A 27,899-nucleotide genomic window follows, 5' to 3' on the forward strand; every position below is an offset into this window, starting at 1 on the left:
ATTATGTGACTGCACAATGGAAAACTTCAGCATGGTGATCAGTGATTTAGGAGAGGGGATTTCACACTGTGTATAATGCTGCCTGGTTAGGGATAGGGATTGGGTTAGGTTTTTATAGTCCGGCCCTCAACCAGTCTGAAGGACAGTGAAATGGCCCCCTGTGTAAAATGTTTGGGGACCTCTGCCTTGGGGCTTCCTCCAGTTCAGCACTATATCTGACCACCCTCCACCAGAAAGCATGACAAGGCCAATCTGGACTCGCTATAGATAAGGGTGTTGGGAACCTGAGAATTTTTAGATATAGCTTTCAGAGAAGTGACTGAATTAGTTTCACCTCTGGGAACTCACCACAAGGCTATAATCATGTACCATATAGGAAGAACAAATATACTCACAGGTAACATTCAGTGTGAATGGATCACTCCTATTTCTAAACAATGGGTTCTCAATTTCACACACATAGGGTCCTTTGTTTTCCCTTCTTGTAAGATTGCCGATAGTGAGTATCTTCTTATCCGGGGACAGCTGTATCCTGCTACCAGATGGGGCAAGTCCATTTATGAACCACCGGTAAGCGTGAATTTGACCTGTAGCCTGGCATGTCAATGAGAAGTCCTTGGTCTCCACTGCAGTCCTGTTGGAGGTGAGAATGGTGGGTTTGGACAGTGGCGCTGTGCAGAAAATAGACAGAAAATGACTATGTTGGTTCTTTTTATTACCTTATAACCAAATAACTCATTTGGAAGTGGCCTGTCTAAGAACTTGGCAAGGCTGGAGGCGAGAGACCAAGAACCTGTGATTTCAATGGCAAAGACACCCCTTTCTCTGGTGCAGATCACAACTCATCCAGGCCTTAGGAAATGTTCATCTTCAGTTCCTGTGGCTGACAAAGGCATTCACATGGAGCTTAATCCCCTGGTGCTAAATCTTTCTGGGCTGAGGCAAGCTGATCCAGGGATGACAGACCCCTTCATCTAGAACCTGGGCTTGGATTTGAATCCTTTATAGCTTGGCAGAACCATGTGAAGATTAAATTTGTCTCTATTCTGATTATAACAATGAAAATACTTAACTCTCCCCTGAATGTGAAGATTAAATTGTAACCCCTGTCCATGTTTAGATTTTAATCACCAAAAGTGTATACAACTACTTAAAAGTAAAAGTTAAGTATGGAGATCTGCCCATTTTATATCTAATCACCAAAAGTGAAAATATCCCACTTAATAATGAAGTGTGAGGTCTGTGACCCATGTGTGCAATAGTGGGTGACAAATCAGAGCCAAATGACTGCCTCCTGGGCAGTCCTAGAGCAGGACTTCAACTGTGATTGGTAGATGTGGAATTAGGGGAACGTATAGGAAGTGACACAAGAGAAAATGTCTTTAAAGGAGCTGTTAGTTCCTGTGAAATTCAATTTTTCATTCATTGATGCGCTTACTGAACCTGTGACCCTGTTCCTGACTGGACTGACTTGTGGTAAGTGAAAAGCTGACTCTTAACTGCTGTTTTTTTCTCTGAAGAGAACAGCCTCAGGAAATACCTATCCTCTTGAGAAAGGCTCCCTGTATCCCCAGGGCCTTAGCTACAAGTGCCAAGGCCCCTCCAGCTAAGAACTAACTCTCCCTGCCCAGGGGCCAAGAACAAAATAATTTCTGTTTAGGCTAGATACCTTACCTTATCCTCTCTCTGATTTCTTACTTGACTCTTTCTATATTTTGTAAATAAATTGTAAATAAATCTCTTTGGAATTAATTAAATTCATGGTGATCAACCACACTCTTAAATAAAAAATTTAACCCTTTTTTATATAACCCCTATTTTCCCCTTATAACCATTAAGAGTTTATGTTTCCTTGGCCTGGAATTCAAAGAGCCAAGGTTACTTAACAACATGGCTTTTTGAGGATATTTGGGGAGCCTGGAGAGAATGGACTAGGGACAGGCCAGAGGGAGATTGTATTCAGAAAGGGGAACATTACTTTAACTCTGAAAAGGAAAAAAAAAAGGAAAGGCAGAGAGTGGGAATAGATCACTTAGTAGCAGAAGGAAGAGCCTCAGACTTGGAGTCAGGAGCGGCTTGGTTCAAGTTTAGAGATTTTGAACCCACAATAACATCTCTTGTGCCTAGGACTGTGTTTTTCTACCAAGAGGCAGTTAATACCCTTACAGAAGATTCTGGAATTCCCTACTTTAGGCTCATCTTTTCCTTAGGAGTTTCCTTCCCTGAAAGATAAGAATGAGAATGTTGAATGTGATCTTCTTCAAGCTCAGATATGGTTTTATGCTGGGAAGCTAAGCAAATGAGTACTAATTTTCCCTGAGCCTTCATGGCCCAAGGAGAACCCATTCCTTATCTCTAGTTGGTCTTGCCATTGAGAGATGTGTGCGTACCAGGAATAATCTCTGGGGGCAGATCCAGTAAGCTTGCCAGGCTTCCTTCCTGGGTCATCCTTGGCCATCCTTGGCCAGCTATCTTAGGATTCATTTCAGCATCCTTGACATTTCATCTTGGTTTTTGTAGTTTGTACTCCTTCTCTGGGTCTCTGTTGGGAACCTTAGGGTGAGGAAGAGTGAGCCTCTCACTTGTATCCAGTAAAGCCAAGTGGGACTGGCCAGGAAGGTGACAAATCTGAGGTCAGCTAGCCACATTTTGAAGTGGGAGGAAAATATGATGGAACAGAGAACATACTCCTGGGCATTTAGAAGGTTTTGCCTGGCATGGCATAGTGACTAGTGTTGGATTTAGAGTGAGAAAGACCTGAGTTCAAATCCTTTCTCAAAATGTTATTGGCTATGTGATGTTTAGCAAGTGCTTATCTGGGTCTCAGTCTCCTCATCAGTTAAAAGAGTATAATAATCTCTCCCTCATAGTTTTTTTTTTTAATCAAATGAAACCATCTATAAAACTTTTTAAATCTGAACATAGACTGAATAACAGTTCAGAGGAGGGAAAGTACAGAATATGAGTCTGAATGCCAAAGATAGACACATGCTTTCTGAGCAGAAAATACATACCCAGAACTATTTGAAAGGCCTGCTGACATTTTGTGAAGGGCTACAGTTTAATGACAGGCTAGGAACACTGAAAAGTAGTCTATAGTCAATAGGGAGTCATGAGAAGAGAAGAAACATGAGCACACACATATTTAATTGAAGAACAAATTGAGGGCACTAGAGATGCTTAGAAAATCAAAAGAGTTTAATAAAATCTAAAGGAAATAAAAAATAGAATTAAATAAAACTGGATCTATTTTTTAAAATAAAAATACAATTAAGTAGATGACCCACTGATTAATTTGATTAAAGAAAGAAGAAAACAGTATTACCAATAGCAAAAATGAAAAGCATGAATGAGTTAGCAATAAAGTTTAAATTAAGGAAATTCTGAGCACTTATTTTGAGAAATTATGTGCCAGCAAAACTGAAATTTAAGTGAAATAGATGAATATTTACAAAAAAATGAATTGCTCAGATTCACAGAATTATAAATAGAATATTTGAACAACTCAATCATAGAAAAACACACTGAAAAAACCATAAATGAGTTCTCTATGAAACAGTTCCCAGGATTAGATCAATATACCAGTGAATTATCACACTGAAGGAACAATGAATCTCAATGCTATATAAACAATCTTAAAAATATAGGCAATGAGGGCTAGTGAGGTGCTCAGTGGATAGCAAGGCCTAGATTCTAGAGGACCAGGGTTCACATCTGGCCTCAGACACTTCCTGGATGTGTGACCCTGGACAAGTCATTAACCCCCATTGTCTAGCCTTTACTTCTCATCTAACTTTTGAACCAACACTTGGTCTTGATTCCAAGATGGAAGGGAAGAGTTTTCAAAAATAGGTAAAGAAAGAATCCCAAATTCCTTTTGTGATACAAATATAGTTTTGATACCTAAACCAGTGAAAGCAAAAACAGAAAAAGAAATACAATACTTAAATAATCCTGTACCAGGAATAGAAATTGAACAAGCCATCACAGAGCTCCCTAAGACAAATTCCCTAGGGCCTGCTGGATTCACAAGTCAGTTATATCAAACATTCAAAGAACAACTAATCCCAATATTATACAAACTATTTGACAGAATAAACTAAGAAAGAATTCTACCAAATTCCTTATAAGACACAAAAATGGTACTGCTTCCAAAGCCAAGATAGTCAAAAACAGAAAGAAAACTACAGATCAATCTCTTAATGAACATAGATGCAAAAATCTTAAATAGAATACTAGGAAAAGGTCTGCAGCAAGTGATCTTGAGGGTGATTTATTATGATCATGTGGGGTTTATATCAGGTTAATATTAGGAAAAGCATCCACATAATTGACCATATCAAAAAGCAAACCAACAAAAATCACATGATTATTTCAAAAGATGCAGAAAAAGCCTTTGATAAAATACAACACCCATTCCTATTGAAAACACTAGAAAGTATAGGAATAGAAGGGCCTTTCCTAAAAATAATAAACAGTATATATCTAAAACCATCAGCAAACATGGTCTGCAATGGGGATAAATTAGAAGCATTCTCAATAAGATCAGGAGTGAAACAAGGATGCACATTATCACCTCTATTATTTACCATAGTACTAGAAATGTTGTTAGGATAGATGAGTGTGCACAAAGATACTTGTGCGTGAAAGAGATTTAAGTGGAAAAGCCGATGCACAGAGACAGTCCCACTCTCTCGGCATTGGAAGCCTGGGTCCAGTGGCACGAAAAATTGTTACGTCTGGAGACTTCCTCAGCTGCATTGGATAGCCGTGTTGTCCTTTGTGCTCCAACACGCCCTAAGCACTCCACAGTGCTTTGCTGCATCGCCCTCTCAGCCGTTGAACCTTCTTATTGGTTTCTTCCATCTGTTCAGCCGAAGCAGTCTTCACATGCTGGGTGAGCAAAGCCCTGGTTCACCATGGGTCAACGACCCGATGGCTACCCTCACAAGGTTTGACCAGCCTGTCGAAGCCGTTGCCCGGGGTGTGGCTGCTGCCACATGCTAGCAGCTACTGGGAGCCACAAGTGAGAGCTGGGTGTCAGATGGGGGTCAGAGGCTGGAGAGCTACCATAGGAGGGCACGACAAGCCCTCCATACCAGAGATACTACACCTCCCTGAGCACCCCATATGGACAAGTATCTTTGTGCACACTCATCTATCCTAACCCTGTCCACCATCTTCAAGACCTGCGGTGATGGAGGAGTGATGATGCAACAGGTGGAGGTGACCACTGGCAGTTGTAGTCACGATCCTGCACGTAGACGGCCCATGGACCAGTGGTCGCTCAGCCCTGTGGGCAGCAGGGATGTTCAGCAGCATCCTGGGCAACTGAGCAGCCCTCTCTAGGACAGCACTGCTCACCCTAATCAATGGAGGGGACTAGAAAAGGTGTCCCAAACATTGCCTGCCCTACAAACACCCAGTCAGCACACCGCGGCTGGCAGGTCATCCCCTTTAAGAGGTCGAAATCAAAGAAAAAATACAAAGAAACTCCTATTAGGAGCATGGAACATCAGGACATTACTTGACAGAGAGAATACCCCAAGACCTGAGAGAAGAACAGCTCTAATAGGTAAAGAACTGGCGCGATATAACATCAACATCGCAGCCTTAAGCGAAACACGCTTACCAGAAGAGGGATCACTCAGCAAAACCACCACTGGATACAACTTCTTCTGGAAACGTAGAGCCTCAAATGAAGACAGAATCCACGGTGTTGGCCTGGCCATCAAGACAAGTTTGCTCAAACAGCTGCCAGACTTGCCTGTGGGCATCAGCGAGAGGCTCATGAAGATCCATTTGCCTCTTAGCAAAGACCGGTATGCCACAATCATCAGCGCATATGCCCCAACACTGACCAGCACAGAGGAGACCACCGAGCAGTTCTACTCTCACCTGAGTGCCATCCTGCACTCAGTGCCCACAAATGACAAGCTGATACTACTGGGAGACTTCAACGCCCGTGTTGGCCAGGACCATGAAAGATGGAAAGGAGTGCTCGGCAAACACGGCATGGGCAAAATGAACAACAACAGCCTACTGCTACTCAGAAAGTGCTCAGAGTTCGAACTCACCATCACAAACACTGTGTTCAGAATGGCGAACAAATATAAAAGAACGTGGATACATCCAAGATCAAATCAGTGGCATCTCATTGACCACATCATTGTACACCGGCGAGACATCCAGGATGTAAAGATCACCAGAGCCATGAGAGGAGCTGAATGCTGGACAGACCACCTATTGGTTAGAGCGACTCTTCAAATGCTCATTGTGCCTCACCATCCAAAATGCACCCAGACAGTTCGCACATTTTACAACGTGAGTCGTCTTAGAGATCCATCTTATTTGCAAACATTCCAGTCCTGCCTGGACAACAAGCTGTCTACCAAGGGACAACTCACTGGAAGCTCAACCGAGAAATGGAGCCATTTCAGAGATGCAGTGAAGGAAACATCAAAGGCAGTCCTAGGCCCAAAACAACACAACCACCAGCACTGGTTCAATGAGAACAACACTGCTATTGAAGACCTATTGAGCAAGAAGAACAAAGCCTTTATGGAGTGGCAAAATAACCCAAACTCTGCTCCTAAAAAGGACAGATTCAAGTCTCTCCAAGCCACGGTGCAACGTGAGATCAGGAAGATGCAAGACCGATGGTGGGAAAAAAAGGCAGAAGAAAACCAGCAGTTTGCTGATATGAAAAACTACAAACAATTTTTCAGTGCCCTTAAGACTGTCTATGGGCCATTAAAACCCACCACCACTCCCTTGCTATCCTCTGACGGTGACACTCTCATAAAAGATAAAAAAGGCATCAGCAACAGGTGGAAAGAACACCTCAGTCAGCTTATCAACCGACCATCTTCAGTCAACCAAAGCACCCTTGACCAGATCCCCCAAAACCACTCCATTGAACAACTTGACGTCCCTCCTTCAATAGATGAAGTCCAAAAAGCCATTAAACAAATGAGTGTAGGCAAGGCACCAGGTAAAGAATGGATCCCAACCGAGGTGTACAAGGCCTTAAATGGAAAGGCACTCCAGGCATTCTACATAGTACTGACCAGCATATGGGAAGAGGAAGACATGCCCCTAGAACTCAGAGCTGCCTCCATCATAGCCCTATACAAGAACAAAGGCTCATGAGCAGCCTGTGACAACTACAGAGGCATCTCACTACTCTCCACTGCTGGAAAGATCCTCGGCTGTGTTATACTCAACAGACTCCTGTCATCTGTCTCAGAGCAGAACCTGCCTGAATCACAATGCGGCTTCCGACCAGATCACAGCACCATCGACATGGTCTTCACTGTAAGGCAAATGCAGGAAAAAAGCCTTGAGAAGAACCTGAGTTTCTACATTGTCTTCATAGACCTGACTAAGGTGTTCGACCCAGTGAACAGGGACCCATTGTGGGTGATCCTCAGCAAGCTCAGTTGCCCAGCAAAATTCGTCAAACTGATCCAGCTCTTTCCTGTCGACATGACAGGGGAAGTCCTATCTGGTGGAGAGATTTCCGATCGCTTCAACAGCTCCAATGGGGTGAAACAAGGCTGTGTCCTCGCTCTGGTACTATTCAACCTATACTTTACCCAAGTATTATAACATGCTGTGATGGATCTAGACCTGGGCATCTACATCAAATACCGACTGGATGGCTCACTATTTGACCTTCGCTGGCTGACTCCAAAAACAAAGACAACAGAGAGACTCATCCTGGAAGCTCTCTTTGCAGATGACTGTGCTCTCATGGCCCACCAAGAAAATCGTCTCCAAACCATTATGGACAGGTTCTCCAATGCATCAAAATTGTTTGGCCTGACTATCAGTCTCAGCAAAACAGAGGTGCTTTTCCAACCTGCACCAGGAAGGCCAACAAACCAGCCGTGCATTACAATCGATGGCACTCAGCTTTCTAATGTCAACACTTTCAAGTACCTGGGCAGCACCATTGCCAACGATGGGTTCCTAGACCATGAGATCAATGCCAGGATCCAAAAGGCCAGTCAGGCACTTGGGTGGCTGCGCTGCAAAGTCCTCCAACACAGAGGTATAAGCACTGTGATGAAGCTCAAAGTGTACAACGCAGTGGTCCTCAGCTCGCTCTTGTATGGTTGTGAGACATGGACACTGTACTGGAAGCACATGAAGCACTGGAGCAATTCCACCAACGCTCCCTCCAGTCAATCATGAGGATCCGATGGCAGGACCGAATCACCAATCAGGAAGTCCTCGACAGAGCCAACTCCACCAGCATCGAAGTCCTGGTCCTCAAAACCCAGCTACGATGGTCTGGACACGTCATCCGCATGTACCCACAGTGAATACCAAGACAGGTATTCTATGGTGAACTGTCAGCTGGACTCAGGAAACAAGGCCGACCAAAGAAAAGATTCAAGGATCAGCTAAAGTCCAACTTGAGTTGAGCTGGCATTACACCAAAGCAACTGGAACTCGCTGCCTCTGACAGAAGCAGCTGGCGAACCCACATTATCCATGCCACCACCACCTTTGAAGATGAACGACGTCTTGCCACTGCGCGTGAACGCTGACACCAGGCCACAACTGCACCTCCCGTAACAACTGGAGTCCCATGCCCCATGTGCCATAAAATTTGCGCCTCAGCCTTTGGACTCCAAAGCCACTTGAGGGTAGACCGTAGATGAAATTGCAAAAGACAATAGTCATTCTCGATCACCGAGTGACTACCACTATACTAGAAACATTGTACTAGAAACATGAGCCGTATCAATTACAGAAAAAAAAGAGAAATTGAAGGTACTAACATAGGCAATAAGGAGACCAAGCTATCACTCTTTGCAGATGATATGATGATCTACTTAAAGAATCCTATAGAATCAACTAAAAAGCTACTGGAAATAATCAACAACTTTACCAAAGTTTCAGGATACAAAATAAACACACATAAGTCATCAGCATTTCTATATATTTCCAATACATCTCATCAGCAAGAGTTAGAAAGAGAAATTTCATTTAAAATCATCCTAGAGAATATAAAATACTTAGGAATCTATCTGCCGAGACAAACAGGAACTATATGAACACAACTACAAGACACTCTTCACACAATTAAAACTAGATCTTAATAATTGGAAAGATGTTAATTGCTCATGGGTAGAATGAGGTAACATAATAAAAATGACAATCCTATCCAAACCTACTTACTTATTTAGTGCCATACTCTTTGAACTACCAAAACTTTTTAGAGAATTAGAAAAATCCATAACAAAGTTCATTTGGAAGAACAAAAGATCAAGGATATCCAGGAAAATAATGAAAAAGAAAAATGTGAAGGAAGGGGGTCTAGCAGTACCAGATCTCAAAATATACTATAAGGCAGTGATCATCAAAACAATATGGTACTGGCTAAGAGAAAGAAAGGAGGATCAGTGGAATAGACTTGGGGTAAGTGACCTCAGCAAGACTATCTAAAATAAACCCAAAGATCACAGCTTTTTAGACTAAAATCCAGTATTTGACAAAAACTGCTGGGAAATTGGAAAACAATATGGGAGAGACTGGGTTTTTATCTTCATCTCACACTCTACACCAAGAACATTCAGAAAAGGTAAATGACTTGAATATAAACAAGGAAAGTATAAATAAATTAGGTGAACACAGAATAATATATCTGTTACATCTTTGGGAAAGGAAAGATTTGAAGACCAAGCAAGAGTTAGAAAAAATCACAAAATGTAAGATAAATAATTTTGATTACATTAAATTTAAAAGGTTTTGTTCAAAAAAACCTAATGCAAACAAAATAAGGGAAGAAGCATTAAATTGGGAAATAATATAACAAAAAACTCTGACAAAGGTCTAGTCACTCAAATTTATATGGAGCTAAATCAATTGTAGAAAACATTAGGCTGTTCCCCAATTGATAAATGGGCAAGGGACATGAATAGGCAATTTTCATTTAAAGAAATCAAAACTATTAATAACCACATGAAAAAGTGTTCAAAATCTCTTATAATGAGAAATGCAAATCAAAACAACTCTGAGGTATCACCTCACACCTAGCAGATTGGCTAACATGACAGCAAAGGAAATTAATGAATGTTGGAGGGGATGTGGAAAAATTGGAGCATTAATGTATTGCTCGTGGAGTTGTGAATTGATTCAACCATTCTGGAGGACAATTTGGATCTATGCCCAAAAGGTGCTAAATCTTTCTGCACTTTGATCCAGGCATAGCACTGCTGGGTTTATACCCCCCCCCCCCAAAGAGATAATAAGGAAAAAGACTTTTACAAGAATATTCATATCGGCACTATTTGTGGTGGCAAAAAAAAATGGAAAATGAGTGGATGCCCTTCAATTGGAGAATGGCTGAACAAATTGTGTTTTTGGTGATTGAATACTATTGTGCTCAAAGGATTAAGGAACTGTAAGAATTCCTTATGAACTGGAATGACTTGCAGGAACTGATACAGAGTGAAAGGAGTAGAACCAGTGGAATTATACACAGAGACTGATACACTGTGGTATAGTCAAATGTAATAGACTTTTCTAATAGTAGCAATGTAATCATCCAGAATAATTCATAGGGATTTTAATAAATCTAAATTTTTTTAAAAATAAATTTAAAAATAAATAAGAACACCATCCCTATCCAAAGGAAGAACCATGAGAGCAGAAACACAGAATAAAAATAACTGCTTGATCACATGAGTCAATGGGGATATGATTCCTTTATGGCTACTGAACAAAATATTGTAAAAGCCCCTAAACAGTTTTTTCCCCAGTTTTCATTTGTTAATTGTCTCTTGGGTCATGGATGGACTCAACCTGGCTACCTTTAGAGAATTTAATTAGCTAAGAATTAAATGTTAATTCTTAGGAGTCTTCAGAATAATTTTAATTAACTAGTGGTTTCTGAATTGATGACTTTTTTAAGATATATATTTTAAAGAATGTTGTATTAAAGATAGAGAAACAAAGCAATGTTCCTACCAAGGTATTTCTATGAAGCAGGAAGCCAAAAAGAGCTCCTACAAAATTCTTCAGTTTAATTTACTTCCACCAGAATAATTTAGATTTCTTGGTGATGTTCTAGACCCAAATAAATGTTACTTTGTTTAAAAATATATTTGCCAAGTTTGAAAGATTTGCTATGTCTGTAAAAATTGTGACAAATATCCATCAATTCATAGTTTTTGTTTTTTTGTCATACATCAACTCATATGAAATATGATAGTGGGTTGGTTTGCTATTGTAATTAACTGGGATATTGTGAATTTGTGGGACTTTGGTCCTTTTTAAAATGTGCATTACCTACTGAATTACTGTTTTATTCTGAAAATCATAAGGTACGCATACTGTGGTTCATGGCCAAGTTAAAAAGGAAGTAGATCTCATTTTTAGTGAGGAACCTTTGTATTCTATCTCTCCTTGGCTGACAGTATGTCACTGATTATAAACTATATGTTTTTGATTTTTAAAACTTTTTTAATTATTGTTTTTCTTTTCATGTGCTATATGGCATCTGAGTTTTAATTTTTGTCTCCGTTTTGGATTTAGACATGTCAACAGAATTGAGATTTTTCTTTAACTTTTTTGATTTTGTAGTAATATAAGTTTAAAATACATTTTCTACAACATCAATGCATACCCCAAAAGCTTTAGACTATAAAAATGATGCCACTGATTGTTTAAAAAAAATTATGAGACTTTGCATAATGATTCTGTCTGATTCCAGGATAAGAGAATACAAAAAGAGTCATTGCACAGTGCCAAAGGAGCAGAAAGCTAAACTGCTTAGTGCCAACTGAGCACAAGGTCAAAGAGACCAAGCAATCCTGATGGGATTGTTGAAAATTTTTAGCTAAGACAAGATGACTTGAACTTGTTTGCGGTTTGAGGTTGTGGCTATTTAACACGTGTTAAAGGCAGGTCTTCCTTGTCCCACATCCTACCAACTATCCCAAATTTGACTTCTACCTGGTTCCTATAATCTAGTCCCTTTTCTGTCTTTCATGGTGTGGTAAACTATCTATAATCCTAGCTACTGATTGGATAAATCCATAATTGCTTAAATCATTTTAATTGGGCCCTGATTCAAGGACCTGTTGTAGATTTATTTTTCCTTTACTTAGAATTTTTACACATAGCACTTTGATAATCTATATTTCATCCAGAAATTATTTTTTCTTATTTGGATTTCTTTTTGATGTTTTTTTTATTTCTCTTGCTAATTGGTTCATACACCTCATAACTCAGCCGTGCATTCCTAAGTTATCCCTGTGTTTTTCAACACCCTCTTCAGGAAGGAATGTATAATTATTCTAAATTGCAGAATTTAAATTCTTTTTGAGATTAATTTTAGGATAAGAAAAACATGCTACCTCTCTTAATCTAGAAAGTGAACTGTTTGGAGAAGGCACAATGAAGATGCCTCCACAGACCACAAGCTGAGCCAGATGACCCAGAGTGAACTTTGGGATGTGGTGATTTGAATTGTGTGGGGTTTAAATGAATTTGTTTTTATGTATACTCTTATGCCAAAGGAGACTGCCCCTTAACTGGCTTTTTGTCAATGCACCTAGCAATTATTGATTTTGTTCTCTTTTCCTCTTATCCTCAAATTTTGTATTTTCAATGTTGGTTATGTTGACAAGATCCATTGGAGAGACCAGTCTTCCATGGATCTCAGGGACGGATGTATAATTGAAAATTTGTTACCCTAAAAAAGAACTACATTTCCCAGGATCCCACTGACATTCTGTCATTAGCTACTTCCTGTACATAGGGGATATTAGGCAGGGATGTGGAAAGACCCACCTTTTTACTTCCTGGCCTGAGCTTGGTGGTGGTAAGGTGGCTGTTTATACTGGCTGATCAGCCATGGGCATGTGGTCTTTATTTTGTATCTTCTTTATTCCTTGATTTCTAATGATCATTTAATAAACCTCCAAAACTATAATATTTTTATTATTAAGACATAATTATAATTTTTACAATACTCTAAATGATCACCCTAGTGCAAACATCAACAATATGGAAATAGATTTTGATAAAGGACACATGTTAAACCCAGTGTAATTGCATGTTGGCAATGGGGAGGTGGCATAAGGGTAGGAAAAGAACATGACTCTTGTAACCAAGGAAAAATGTTCTAATTTGACTGATTAAATAAAATTACAAAAAAGAAATCCCTGGAATGACTCCCATGAAAAAATGGACAGTGAGGTGAGTGGACCAGGAGAACATTGTATACAGTAAAAGCAACATTGTATGAAGATCAGCTGTGAATAACTTAGCTATTCTCTCTCTTTTTTACTGTACCACTATCCATTTGTTATGAATAAAATCATCTCAAGAGGATAAGAATTTAAATTTAGGCTCTTTGCTAAACATAAGAATTCTAAAGTAATATTTGGTCACCAATTTAAAAATATTACAGCTAAAGTCAAAATGACTTTTAGCTGATTCATTTACAAACAGGTGGAAAAACTGAAGATGGGAAAATGGACATGAAGAGATAAAAAGTACTGCCTAGCTAATAATACCCCAAGTTTAATCCTAATGTCTCCAGGCCACAGATGAAAATCCAAAAGTGAATCTCAACAGAAACCAAAGTCCTAATTAGGAAGCCAAAATTCAAAGAACCAGAATATGCTGAAGAATCCCTCAAGAACCTTCTGTACTCATTAAGCTAATACTGCCAAGAATCTCACCAGACATCACGCTAAAGGTAGTGTTCCACTGTAGAGCCAAAGAGCAGAGAGGGTCTCTTGACCAAAGAAACAAGGAAGGAATCATTCCACTCACCACCCCAAGTCCAACTCAAAATCCAGGGAAAAGATCTCCTCCAGTCTGGCTCATCAATATATAGAGAATGACTGAATCCTCCAGCTGGCCTTTTGAAAGAAGTTTTCTCAATGTTACTTTCTGTCACACACCCACATTAAGGGAACCAATAGCAATCTTTCAATCTGCCTAGCACTGTCCAAGTGCTTGTGTGTGGGGAGGTGCAGTGACTTTTGGTGGTATGATATTACCATAGTAAGTGACTTGCTTAACTCTCTTCCTTAGTGTCAAGTAGGGATACTTTTAAGCTCTTGACTTGTTTTCTTAAAAATAGACATGAGAAGAGGTAATCCTATCTTCACAAGAGATTGATAACTTAGCTATCCTGATCAATACAGTGATCAAAGACAACTCCAAAGGACTTATGATGAAAAAATATATACTCTCTATTCCAGAGAAAGATCTGATGGTTTCTAAATGCTGTACAAAGAATATTTCTTTCAATTTCTTTTTTCTTGCCTTTTTGTTGTGGTTGCAAAGTGGCTAACATGTAAATATGTTTTACATAATTTCATATATACATAGGACATCATAATTTCTTGCCTTCACAATGGGTCAGGAGTAGGTAGGAGGGTGGGAACTCAAAATTTAAAAAAAAAAAGGATTGTTAAAAGTAAAAAAAAAAATAAAGAATTTGGAGTTTGGAAGGAGGTTTGAGATTTCCATTTCATTGAGGTCCTGGGAAAATTTGGCAAATAGATTTAATCCATCTAGTATCTTGCAAAAGTTATAAAGTATAGGGTCCTCAGTTTTTGTGGATGCCTTTACTGGATAGGTAGAGGCATTGCCCAGAAGAACAGAAAAAGGCAGGAAGGAACAAAAGCCCTTATTAAAGAGGTAATTCCTAAGGTTAGACATCGCAGATCACATTATCAAAGTGATAATGGTCCTGCCTTCACTTCACAGATTATTTCATGATTGGTACAGCTTTGGGCATAACCTACTACCTTCATTGCACCTGGCATCCTCAATACTCAGGAAAGGTAAATGTAGAACCAGACCCTGAAAAAGACCCTTACCAAGCTCTTTGAGGAAGCAAAGATTGATTGGGTCCATACACTTCCCCCTGGACTCAGTTGAATTAGAATTGCCCCCTCCAGCTAATTTGGAGCTTAGTGAACTCCTTCATGGCAGGACTTTCTCCACCACTAACTTCATCTTGGATTTTGAAACACATACTCTTACACAGTTTTCTAAATATTTTGGACCTATTCACCAAGACCTTCCCTAAACCTTCACAGGGGATGTGCAGGAAACCCAACACCTAGCCCAGCCAGGGGACTTTGTGTATGTGAAAACCTGGAAAAGTGAGAAACTGAACGAACTAGCACCCCTATTAGGAGAATCCCCATAGAGTTATTCTATTGTTATGAAGGTAAAGTTTAAGGAAGGAAACACACAAGTATATAAATAATTTTATTAACAAAAGGGAAGGGGATGGCAGGAGATGATGGACCAACTGACTATTACCCACCCAGAACTCAATAAGGTTTGTACTGGAAGCTTAATCTAACTAAATTAAAACGAAACTAAAAGGTAATTAAAAGATAAAGTACAAAGAAGGGCCCAGATTCTCACACACTTTACACTTCCAAGGTCCTTGTTAGGATCAGACTGAAGAAATCCAGTTATAAGGTCCTTATAAGATGCCAGGGAGGGAGAGAGTTTACACCTAAATCATTTCTGCCCACCAGAATGAATGGGGAATTCACACTCAACCTTTTTCTTTTTTTGAGTTTTTAAACATTATTTTATTTGGTCATTTCCATACATTATTCATTGGAAACAGAGATCATTTTCTCTTCCTAACCCCACTCCCGCCACCCCTTCCCTAGCCGACTCGCAATTCCAATGAGTATCACATGTGTCCTTGCTGCCAAACCATTTCCTTGTTGTTGGTATTTGCATTAGGGAGTTCATTTAGAGTCTCTCCTCAATCATATCCCCTCCACCTCTGTAGTCAGTCAGTTACCTTTCCTCGGTGTTTTTACACCCACAGTTTGTCCTCTGCTTAAGGATAGTGTTTTTTCTCATAGATTCCGGCAGATTGTTTAGGGACATTGCATTGACACTAATGGAGAAGTCCATTACCTTCGATTGTACCACAGTGTATCAGTCTCTGTGTACAATGTTCTCCTGGTTCTGCTACTTTCACTCTACATCACTTCCTGGAGGTTGTTCCAGTCTCCATGGGATTCCTCAATTTTATTATTCCTTTTAGCACAATAGTATTCCATTACCAACATATACCATAGTTTGTTCAGTCATTCCTCAATTGAAAGGCATCCCCTCATTTTCCAATTTTTTGCCACCACAAAGAGCGCAGCAATGAATACTCTTGTACAAGTCTTTTTTCCTTATTATCTCTTTGGGGTACAAAACCCAGCAGTGCTATGCCTGGATCAAAGGGTAGACAGTCTTTTATCGCCTTTTGGGCATAATTCCAAATTGCCCTCCAGAATGGTTGGATCAATTCACAACTCCATCAGCAATGAATTAGTGTCCCTACTTTACCACATCCCCTCCAGCATTCATTACTTTCCTTTGCTGTCATGTTGGCCAATCTGCTAGGTGTGAGGTGATACCTCAGAGTTGTTTTGATTTGCATCTCTCTGATTATAAGAGATTTAGAACACTTTTTCATGTGCTTATTAATAGTTTTGATTTCTTTAACTGAAAATTGCCTATTCATGTTCCTTGCCCATTTTTCAACTGGAGAATGGCTTGATTTTTTTTGTACAACTGGTTTAACTCTTTATAAATTTGAGTAATTAGACCTTTGTCAAAAGTTTTTGTTATGAGGATTGTTTCCCAATTTGTTGCTTCCCTTCTAATTTTAGTTACATTGGTTTTCTTTGTACTAAAACTTTAATTTGATGTAGTCAAAAGTATTTATTTTACATTTTGTGACTCTAAGTCTTGCTTGGTTTTAAAATCTTTCCCTTCCCATAGGTCTCACATGTATACTATTCTGTGTTCCCCTAATTTACTTATATTTTCCTTCTTTATGTTCAAGTCATTCACCCATTCTGAGTTTATCTTGGTGTAGGGTGTGAGGTGTTCATCCAAACGTAATCTCTCCCATACTGTCTTCCAATTTTGCTAGCAGTTTTTATGAAATAGTGGATTTTTGTTCCAAAAGCTGGGGTCTGTGGGTTTGTCATAGAATGTCTTGCTGAGGTCATTTACCCCAAGTCTATTCCACTGATCCTACTTTCTTTTTCTTAGCCAGTACCAAATTGTTTTGATGACCACTGCTTTGTAATATAGTTTGAGATCTGGGACTGCAAGGCCACCTTCCTCTGTATTTTTTTCATTATTTCCCTTGATATCCTTGATCTTTTGTTCTTCCAAATGAAGTTTGTTATGGTTTTCTCTAATTGGAAGTTCAATGGGTATGAAACTAAATAGATAGATAAGTTTTGGTAGGATGGTCATTTTTATTATATTGGCTTGTCCCACCCATGAGCAATCAAAGTTTTTCCAATTGTTTAGATCTAGTTTTAATTGTTTGGAGAGTATTTTGTAGTTGTGTTCATATAGTTCCTGTGTTTGTTTTCACAGATAGATTCCTAAGTATTTTATATTGTCTCAGGTGACTTTAAATGGAATTTATCTTTCTAATTCTTGCTTCTGAACTGGGTTGGAGATATATAGAAATGTTGATGACTTATGTGGGTTTATTTTGTATCCTTCAACTTTACTAAAGTTGTTGATTATTTCAACTAGCTTTTTGATTGATTCTCTAGGATTCTTTAAGTAAATCATCATATCATCTGCAAAAAGTGACAGCTTGGTCACCTTATTGCCAATTTTAATACCTTCAATTTCTTTTTCTTCTCTAATTGCTACTGCTAGTGTTTCTAGTACACTATTAAATAATAAATGTGATAATGGGCATCCTTGTTTTACTCCTGATCTTATTGGGAAGGCTTCGAGTTCATCCCCATTGCAGATGATGTTTGCTGATGGTTTTAGATACAGATATATACTGTTTATTATTTTTAGGAAAGGCCCTTCTATTCCTATACTTTCTAATATTTTCAATAGGAATGGGTGTTGTATTTCATCAAAGGCTTTTTTCCATCTATTGAGATAATCATGTGATTTTTGTCAGTTTGCTTGTTAATATGGTCAATTATGTGGATGGTTTTCCTAATATTGAATCATCCTTGCATTCCTGGTATGAACCCTACCAGAACATAGTGGATAACCCTTGTGATGACTTGCTGGACTATTTTTTGCTAGTATCCAATTTAAGATATTTGTGTCTATATTCATTAGGGAGATTGGCCTATAGTTTTCTTTCTCCATTTTTAACCTGCCTAGCTTTGGGATTAGTACCATATTTGTGTCGTAAAAAAAATTGGTAGAACTCATTCTTGGCTTATTCTGTCAAATAGTTTGCAGAATATTGGGATTAGTTGTTCTTTGAATGTTTGATAGAATTCATTTGTGAATCCATCTGGACATGGGGATTTTTTCTTAGGAAGTTCTTTGATGGCTTGTTCAATTTCATTTTCTAATATGGGGTTGTTTAGGTAATTTATTTCTCTTATGTTAGTCTAGGCAATTTATATTTTTGTAAGTATTCATCCATATCACCTACATTGCCATATTTGTTGCCATATAATTGGGCATAGTAGTTTTTAATGATTGCCTTAATTTCCTCATGAGTAGAGGTGAAGTCTCCCTTTTCATCTTGGATACTGTCGATTTGGCTTTTTCTTTCTTTTTTAATTAGACTGAATAGTACTTTGTCTATTTTATTTGTTTTTTCAAAGTACCAGTTTCTAGTCTTACTTATTAAATCAACAGTTCTTTGACTTTCAATTTTTTTGATTTTTCCTTTGATTTTTAGGATCTCCAATTTAGTCTTCATATGGGGATTTTTAATTTGTTCACTTTCTAGTTTTTTAACTTGCATGCCCAATTCATTGACCTCTACCCTTCTTAATTTGTTTATATATGAACTCAAGGATATCAATTTCCCCCTGAGTACTGCTTTGGATACATCCCATTGGTTTTGAAAGGATGTCTCACCATTGTCATTTTCTTCAATGAAGTTATTGTTTCTATGATTTGTTCTTTAACTAGCTGGTTTTGTAGAATCATATTATTTAATTTCCAATTAATGTTTATCTCTCCATGTACCCTTACTAATTATTATTTTCATTGCATTGTGGTCTGAGAAGTTTGCCTTTATTATTTCTACCCTTTTGCACTTGTTTGCAATGTTTTTGTGCCCTAATACATGGTCAATTTTTGTGAATTTAACATGTGATGCTGAAAAGGTGTCTTCCTTTTTGTCCGTATTTATTTTTCTCCACGTCTACTAACTCTAATTTTTCTAAGATTTCATTCGTTTCTCTCATCTCTTTCTTATTTATTTTTTGGCTTGATTTATCTAGTTCAGATAGAGGAAGGTTCAGGTCTCCCACTAGTATAGGTTTTCTATCTATTTCATCCTTGAATTCCTCTAGTTTCTCCTTTAGAAATTTGGATGCTATGCCATTTGGTGCATACATACTGAGTATAGATCTTTCCTCATTGTCTATACTGCCTTTTATCGGGATATAATTATCTTCCCTATCTCTTTTAACTAGATTTATTTTTGCTTTGGCTTTGTCAGATACCATGATTGCGACTCCTGCCTTCTTTTTATCAGTTGATGCCCAATAGATTTGGCTCCATCCTCTTACTTTCACCCTATGCCTATCTACCTTCCTCGTGTGTGTTTCTTGCAGACAGCATATGGTAGGGTTTTGGATTTTAGTCCCCTCTGCTATTTGCTTGTGTTTTATAGGTGAGTTCATTCCATTCACATTCAGAGTTATGATTACTAGCTGTGTATTTCCTAGAATTGTGATTTCTACTCCTGGTCCTGCCTTTTCTTCTTTCATTATTTCCTTCTACACCAATGTTTATTTATAATCAGTCCCCCTAGTTCCCACCCTTATTTTACTTCCCTTTCTACCCCCCTCCCTTATTATTCCCCCCTTATTTTCCCCTGTATTATTTTTAAAATTGCCCCCCACCCTCTCCCTCCATTGTACTGCTTCCCTCTCCACCAGTCCATTTTTTACCCTTCTACTCCCCTATTGGGAGTCAATCTATTCTCTTCCCCAATGGATTGTATTGTTCTTCCCTCTTTGGGTCAGTTTCAAAGCATATAAGAGTTGAGTATTTCCTATCTCCAACCTCTTTACCCTTCCAGTGTATCGATGTTCTCCCCTCTCCCACCATGAACTTCTTTGTGACATATAAATTTACCTCCATTTGTTTCTTTTCCCATTTCTTTTAGTATTAACTTTTCTTAGCTCTAGTTTTTTTTTTGTGTGTATATATATGTATATATACACACACATGTATATGTATTTATGCATGCATATATCTATATACCTATTCATGTCTTGTCCTTTCATCCTATACAGTTGTCACTGTCCCCTCTAAATGTAATTCTTCTAGCTGCCCAGGTGATAGCAACATTTTTTAAGAGTTACCAATGACCTCTTTTCTTATAGGGATGCATATCATTTTAACTTATTGAGTCTATTAAAAAAAATTTTGTTGTTTTTTCCCCACTTTTTTAATTACCTTTTGATGATTCTCTTGAGTTCTGTGCTTGGACATCAAATTTTCTGTTCAGGTCTGGTCTTTTCTTTATGAATGCTTGGAATTCTTCTATTGTGTTGAATGACCATACTTTCCCCTGGTTCTTAAAGACTGAATTTCATCCCTGGCTTTTTGGTCCTCCTTTTCCTTCTGGTATGATTTTCTTTGAAGGTCTTCTTTCATCCGCTTTACCTTGTCTTTCATCTCCTTTGGCCCCTCTTTCATCTTCTTTGTCTCATCTTCCATCTCCTTTGCCTCATTTTCCAGCTGGCTGATTTTGGCTTTCAAGACACTATTTTCTCATTTTAGTTCAAGTGCCTCTGTTTCCAGATGATTTATCTTAATTTTTAAGTTCTTTTCCCAATTGTCTTCGACTCTCTTAATTGTGTTTTGAGTTCTTCCACAGCCTGTATCCAATTTTCTGGGGTTTCTGATTTATTGTTTGCTGATCTCTCCCCCTCTGTTCCGTTTGCTAAGGAGAAGCTGTCTATTGTAGTTTCTTTCTTCTTTTTCTGTTGTTTGCTCAAATTCACCCCCTTCTTTACTCCTCATATTTGTCTGTGCTTTTTCTCCTCTCATATTTTTGGTTTTGGGGGCTTCTGTCTTGGAGCTTTAACAGAAGGTCTCTGGGGGAGGGTTGTTGGGAGTTTGAGCTTCCCTGTCCTCTGGAGGGTTTTGATTGGATTAAAGTCCAGCAGTCAATGAGGATGGGTGTGGATCCTGGGCTTCTCTGAGTTCTGGAGACATTTGATGGGATTAAGTTCAGCTTAGTTGGGCTGGGTGTGCTCTGAGTCCAAAACTTCCTGGAAGGCTGGAGCAAATATGGAAGATCTCCACAGCTCTGGTCAGGCTGCCAGGTCTAAGCTCCCTCTCTAGCTCCTTCCCCGCTGCCTGTGTTGGACACTCTGATCTTGGCACAGCCCTGCTTGCAAGGTATCCCCTTCAGACCAGCCCCTTTGCCCACCCAGCAGTTCCCATTGCCACTGGAATATCAGTGCTCTGGGTGGGAGGGGCTATGGGTCCTGGGACCTTCTTTCTTTCTTCCCCTTAAACCCTAGTGTTCTAGGATTACAGCTTTTCTGGGATGTACCTTTTGAATTAAGTCCAGAAGGAGGGTTCCTTGGCTCTGTCTTGTTGTTAAGTTTGATTTTCAGTCCCCTGGGATCATTCAGTTTGCGATCACTTAGGAAGGATATTCAGAGGTCTGAACTTCTGCTCCTTCTAGGCCAACATATTGACTCCCCAACCTTTTTCTTGAGAATAATCCAAGGCAGGCAGGAGCTTCAAAGATGATTCACTGAGAGAGACTCCCAGATTCAAGGCCTCTGTGTCTGAAATCCCAGCTTCAGAGAGAGACCATTGTAAGCTACCCAACCCTTAGAATCTTGATGCAGTCAGCTCTGCAGAATCTTCCGTGCGGGGAGTCAATCAACTTTGTAAATTCTTTAGCTATAATATCCACACCCACAGACATAAAACTGAAGGGGCAGAATTTTTGGACTCACGTCTCTCCCATTCAAGTCTTTGTTTCCTCTCCCCATCCCCACCCCATCCTGCTTGGACAGGAAAAAAGAGAGGATGCAGATTGCTGTGAACCAGAAGGAGATCTCAGGTAAGTGCACAACAGTCCAACCTATCTGAAATGAATTTTTTTGAAAATAGTAATGTTGATTATCATGAGTTTTACTTAGTTATTTAGTCTCCTAAACAGGGGTGTAGGTCAGAGAAAGTTTTTTTCCCTTTTTTGCTATCTCCTTTGGGAGACCAGAAGAAGTAGATCTGAACCCCTTTACTTTCAGAGGTCTAGATAAAGAGAGGCAGTTGGAAAGTTCTGGGTCCAGTCTCTGACTTCATCAGGGGTCCTGCCTCTCTCATACGTGTTTGGAAGTAGTTGGCTGGATCTTTGTCCAACAACAAAAGAATCTTTAAGTGACTTTAGATACTGTTTATTTTAAAGTGGAGAAATACAGACAGTTTGGTCTGATTTACAGAGAACTTTTCCCGTAAGAACCATGGGGGAGGCTAAAGAGTAGTTTTGAGCAACTGTCAGAGGCCTTTTCTTCTCTGACTGAGGGAAGCAGAGGAGCTGCATTCAACATCTCTGCAAACAGAAACTGACCTTTTGAGTGTCATAAATTGCTTTAAGAAGGTTTATGAATGAGAATAGGCTAGAAAGTTAGAGGTTAAATCTTCAGTCAATGAGTGTAGATTAAGTCAGGCCTGCTTGCAGACAAGAAGAAAACTCCCTGAAGAGTTAATTTGGGGGAGGGGGTTATTTAGATATTGAGTATAATAGATTTCCTATCATATTCCAAACTCCTAGTTTCTATCCTATTTCTATTCCTGCCTCTACAAGAATTGAATAGATATTGTATTAAACTGCCTCCATCGTCCATCTACCACCTGCAAATCAGATTAACCTCTGACAGCTTTATATGATTATAATAACTGGCCATTACCATTTTCTTACTAATATTGAATACTCTATGTGCTTAATTAAAATTATTAAAGCTTTTAATATGAGTAAAATATCCAGTCCATTTGAACAAGGTGAACCAAAAATGCTTTTAGATCCTCAGAATCTCATTCTCCAGAAGAGGGAAATAACAATGTTGAATTATTAATTCATTGTCCACAAGGGAAGTGAAAAGTATAATTTTTAATTTTGAGAATTTTTGAGTTTTATTTGAACATTTTTTTGAATATGGAATTTTCATGAATGAATTTTTAACATCTAAATTTATCAATGGTGACCTAATATGTGCCTGGCAAGCATTTTTTAAAATGTTGTTTTGGTTTTATACTAGGATACTCACTTGGAATTTTTATTTAATTTTTATTGGTATTTCTTTTTAATTTTTTTCACAAATGGTGAGTGGGCTCATTTCTAGGTTTGTAAAACATCATAACCTGTGTTGTGTGTTTTTTCTTTTATGTTTATTTCTATATAATCTGTGTCCTTTTTTTCTTACTTTAAAAACACAATTACTTTGGTATTGTTAGGCACACTGTATTAGCTTAACAAATATGGCTGATAAATTTCTAGTTGCTACAAATGGATTTTAATAGAAACAAAAAGATGTTAGATGTGAGCTCCTGAGGTTACCTTTGCATAGTGTTCAGAGCACCAGTATCAAGTCAAATTTCTAAGGACCAACAGAACATTTCAATCAGGCCAAAATAACTGAATGTCTACTATGTCTGGCAGCAGAATTTAGTCCTCTACATGTTTATGAGCAAATATCTGAAGAGTCAATTAGTTACTGTTGGAGAATTTGGTTATAGGTTTCTCATGTTCTCTTTTCCAGCCAAGAAAACTGTTGGAAAACCTGTCTATTGCAAGGGAGACTTCTGCAAAAGGAGAAGAAGGTCTCTGAGGCCTACATCAGAGCCACAGGACTTGAAAGACTCAATAAACTGTTGGAAATAGGGGATATAAAGTCGATGTTTATCAGGAGCAAGCTGGGAGGGGCCTATCTATGATCATCAAGTATGAAGGGAGAAAAAAACTGCTGAGCAAATTGGAAAACATTATGGGAGAGATTAGATTTTGATGAACATCTCACACCCTACAATAAGATAAATTCAGAATGGGTAAAAGGCTTAAATATAAAGAATAAAACTATAAATAAATTAGATGAACATAGGATATTATACCTGTCAGATCTATGGGAAAGAATTTAAGATCAAGTAAGAGAAAGAATTACAAAATATAAAATGATTAATTTTGATTACATTAAATTAAAAAGGTTCTGTACAAACAAAACCAATGCAACCAAAAAAAGAAGGGAAGCAACAAATTGGGGATGGGGTCTTTATAACAGAAGCCTCTGACAAATTTAAAATAATTCCTCAAATTTGTACAAAGCTAAATCAATTGCACAAAAAAATCAAGTCATTCCCCAATTGATGAATAAGCCAAATAAGTTTTACAAATAAATATCAATGAAAGAGAGGAAGAAGTCTCTTTGGGCCAAATGGAATTAATTCCCCTGAGTGAGAGGAAGTATAGGATTTAGGTCTTGATGAGTGAAGCTGAGAAGAGGGATTTCAGTACTGACTGTTCCCTAAGGGGCTCTGAAAAAAGGCCCCTCAGATTTGGCGTGGAATCAAGTATTGGAAAGGAAAACCATCCTATGTGCTCGCATTTGTTTTTGTCTCACATTTTGGTTCTGCCTCCTAATACTGTAACCATTTCCATTATTCTTATATCTGTTATGGTGATATGTGAACAGGGATCTTTGATGTTACTATTGCACTTGTTTTGGGGGCTGTGAACTGTGACATAGGAGACAGCAGACTGCATCAATAAATGTTGTGTGGGTGATGATTGCTGCATCAACTGGCCTTTCCTCCATCTCTCTCTCCCTTTCCTTAGGCCTCCCTATTTCCTGGATCACAACAATGTTGAAGAATATTATGTAAAATTAAGCAGCAGCAAGTTTGAGAGAATTGACTCCAATTTTGAGAAAAGCTCTACTGTGAGGTAAATGCTATCATCAAATAGCATAGAATGTTACAAAGAAAGCTTAGAAGGAATGAAGAGTCAATCTATGAAGCAAAATTCACCATCATCTTATTTTGAGAAATTGCCACAGCAACCATCACCCTGAGCAATGAGCACTCAACAACTTAGAGGCAAGAGCCTGCACAAGCCAAAAGATGACAAATGACTAAAGGCTCAGATGATGGTTAGCTTTTGTAAATTAAGGTACATACATTGGTTTTTTAGATATAATGCTAATGCACATTTAATAGACTAGAGTATGGTGTAAATATGACTCACAAGCACTGGGAAATTTGCTACATTGGCTTTATTTGGTGATCTAAAACCAAACTTGTAGCATTTCAGGGGTCTGCTTGCACATACATGTGTAGTGCAGGGATCAAGAAATACTGGGTCATTTCATTTATGTCTGGGGTCATTGAGGACTTAGACATGTAGATGGTTTCTAGGCTTTGAAGTTCAGAGAAACATTAGATTCTTCTTCAATCTGCCAGGAACAGAGTGGGATCAGTGTAAGGCACAATTGCACAGAGAAGGAAGGTATCTTTGGAGGCCACTACAACTCGGGGAATATGTCAAGGCTGCAAAAGACTATATGGAGTCTAACTGATATCTGAAGCCTAGATATCCTGTAAGCTTCTCCCTGGCCAGTGCTCATCCATCCTATTTCTGAAGACCTTTATTCAAATGAAGCTCACTACTCTTGAGAGAGCCCATCTGACTTTTGAATAATTCTTGGTATTCAAAGGAGGTAGTCAATGAATCCTACTTGCCTCAGTTTTATCATCTATAAAATAAGCTGGAGATAGTAACAAAGCACTTCAGTGCTTTTGTCAAGAAACACCAATTAGGGTGATAAAGACACAGACACACCTGAAATAACTGAACAACAAGTTTTCCTTTTCTGAAATGGAAAATTTGTGATTCCGAACCATACGGTCTGTCTCAATCATATTCTCCCTTTGGCTCCTCTTGTTTGGGACACGCTCCTGGAGGGGGGCAGGGACTGAGTCATTTTTCTGTATCTCTAGTCCAGAGCCTAGGGACTTTGTACTGAGAAAGTGGGTGAAAATATCGTGGGATAGAGGTGAATGGCCTGTGTAGCCCAGGTCAGTTAGATGAACACCCTTTCAATGAATGAATGAATGCATGTGTGGACTGATAAGAAGAGGATCAGTGATGTGGTAAGTGGGGAATGGAGGAGTCTTGATGTTAGTCCAGTGCTACTTATCAGCCTCAGTTTCCTTACCACTCAAATGAAAGTAATGCTTGTGCTTTGGAACCCAATGAGATGTTATATTGCTTAGTAGACTTTAAAGTGCTGAACATCTGTAAAATCTTGTAATTATTAAATTCTAATTTTCCTTCACCTAGAGGATTTCCCAGTTTGGGCCAATAGATGCCCATGGAGTAAGGGATAAAGCTGACCTCATTAGGTGAGCCATAAAAGTGGGAATGACCTGGGGAAGCAGAGGGACAGCAGTAAGAAACCAACAAGGGCAGAACCAAGATGGCAGCATAGTAGCAGGAGCTTCTCTGAATCTCCGTCTAACCAATCATTACAAAGCATCTCAAAAGGACAGAAATTAGAACAAGAGGAGTAAAGGGCCTCTCCTCCTGGACACAGTGTGAAAGGTAGGCAGTGGGTGAGGTTTCCTATGCCTTAAGGCAGAGAAGCAGCTCAAATCAAAGCACTAGTTGACCAAGGCTCAGCTCCCCGGAAACACCTACTGAGCCACAGTTAAAGCCAGGGCCAGGAAAATTTCCATATTCTTAAAGGCTGACTGAAAGCACCATAGACATAACCCTGAGGGGTGTGCCTGGCCTTGGCATTGAGACTCAAAGCTGAATAACACTGTCCTTGCAGCAGGTGCATCAAAGGGGCAGCCAAAGCAGAGGTGAGGATGATAAATTTAGGGCAAAACCCATGTTTCAGTTGAAAATTCAAGAGACCACAACTGAGGAAGATAGCTTCAGGAAAATGCTTTAAATCAGGAACTATACAAAATTATCACAGATCTAACTGCCCTCACTCAGTCCTCTGAAAGGGATGGAAAGATGGTCCCAAGGCAAAGCCCTTGAGACAGAAGCTAAGAAAGTAAAGACCACCAACATGCAAGAAGCCCAATCCTCCAGGGGCAAAAGGAGCAAACAACAGCAAAAAAGCTCTTGACACCATAAAAAAATTTTATGGAGAAAAAGAGCAAAATTCAGAATATGTGTCCTGTACAGTGGGTAGAGGGAGTCCACATCATCCTCTTCCTCATTTTCTGCCCTGGGGACCAGGATTCTCACATTAAAAAAAATGACAATCCCTTAACTTCTGTTTTAGAATAGATATTAAATATTGGTTCTAAAGCAGAAGTGCAATAAGGGCTTGGGAATTGGGGGTAAGTGACATGCCCAGGGTAACATAGATAAGAAGTGTCTAAGGACATATTTGAAGCCAGGACCTCCTGACTCCAGGCCTGACCCCTCTATTCACTGAGACTTTACTCCTTGTTGCTAGGAAAAGAGAAAGCAGGAAAAAAGGAGAAAGCTGTGGGAGAGACCTGAGAACTGGAGAGTTACGACCATCCTCAGAAGGAAATGCTTCCTCAGTGTTCCAACTCCTGCATGGTCCAGCAACCTTAGCACTAGATGACTGGCATGGAGAGGTGCCTTATTAGTCTATTTCAGATTTCCCCCAATTCATGAACTTCATGTGTTTCTGATTTCTATTAACGAGATTCCTTAGTAGCTGTTTCCAGTCAAGGAACAGGGAATGAGGATCCCAGAACACCTATTGAAAAGCTCATCAAAGGAAAACACATACAGTGTGTCTCACATACAGTGCCAAAAAGAAGGGGAAAAAGTAAGGGTGAGAACATACTTTCTGAGAAATAAATCCTCTACTGCAAGTCTGACTTGGCCAGGTTGGGATGGATGGATCTTGCCA

At 39.0% G+C, this 27,899-nt stretch overlaps 2 protein-coding genes across 8 annotated transcripts in view; one reads left to right on the forward strand and one right to left on the reverse strand.

Annotated features, from left to right (window-relative positions):
- Positions 1 to 27,899, reverse strand: part of LOC103092368 (uncharacterized) — a 1,666,349-nt gene that overhangs the window by 952,742 nt on the left and 685,708 nt on the right. The gene's annotated exons all lie outside the window — the stretch shown is intronic.
- Positions 34 to 27,867, forward strand: LOC103092919 (uncharacterized). Of its 7 annotated transcripts, none has more exons than XR_008918142.1 (5): positions 48 to 397; positions 490 to 643; positions 23,763 to 24,048; positions 24,833 to 25,165; positions 27,471 to 27,867. XR_008918142.1 is itself a non-coding variant. In XM_056825349.1 (3 exons), exon 3 carries the CDS (start codon positions 5,791 to 5,793, stop codon positions 7,150 to 7,152), a length of 1,362 nt encoding a protein of 453 aa, XP_056681327.1. In that variant the 5' UTR covers positions 34 to 397; positions 490 to 643; positions 1,389 to 5,790; the 3' UTR covers positions 7,153 to 19,747. The 7 variants fall into 7 exon arrangements, 2 of the variants coding, with proteins under 2 accessions (XP_056681327.1, XP_056681328.1); XR_008918143.1 differs by having other exon boundaries at positions 49 to 397; positions 24,833 to 24,940; XR_008918144.1 differs by lacking the exon at positions 23,763 to 24,048 and having other exon boundaries at positions 50 to 397.

Source organism: Monodelphis domestica, chromosome 4 (genome assembly GCF_027887165.1).
Source record: "Monodelphis domestica isolate mMonDom1 chromosome 4, mMonDom1.pri, whole genome shotgun sequence".
Taxonomy (NCBI): Eukaryota; Metazoa; Chordata; class Mammalia; order Didelphimorphia; family Didelphidae; genus Monodelphis; species Monodelphis domestica.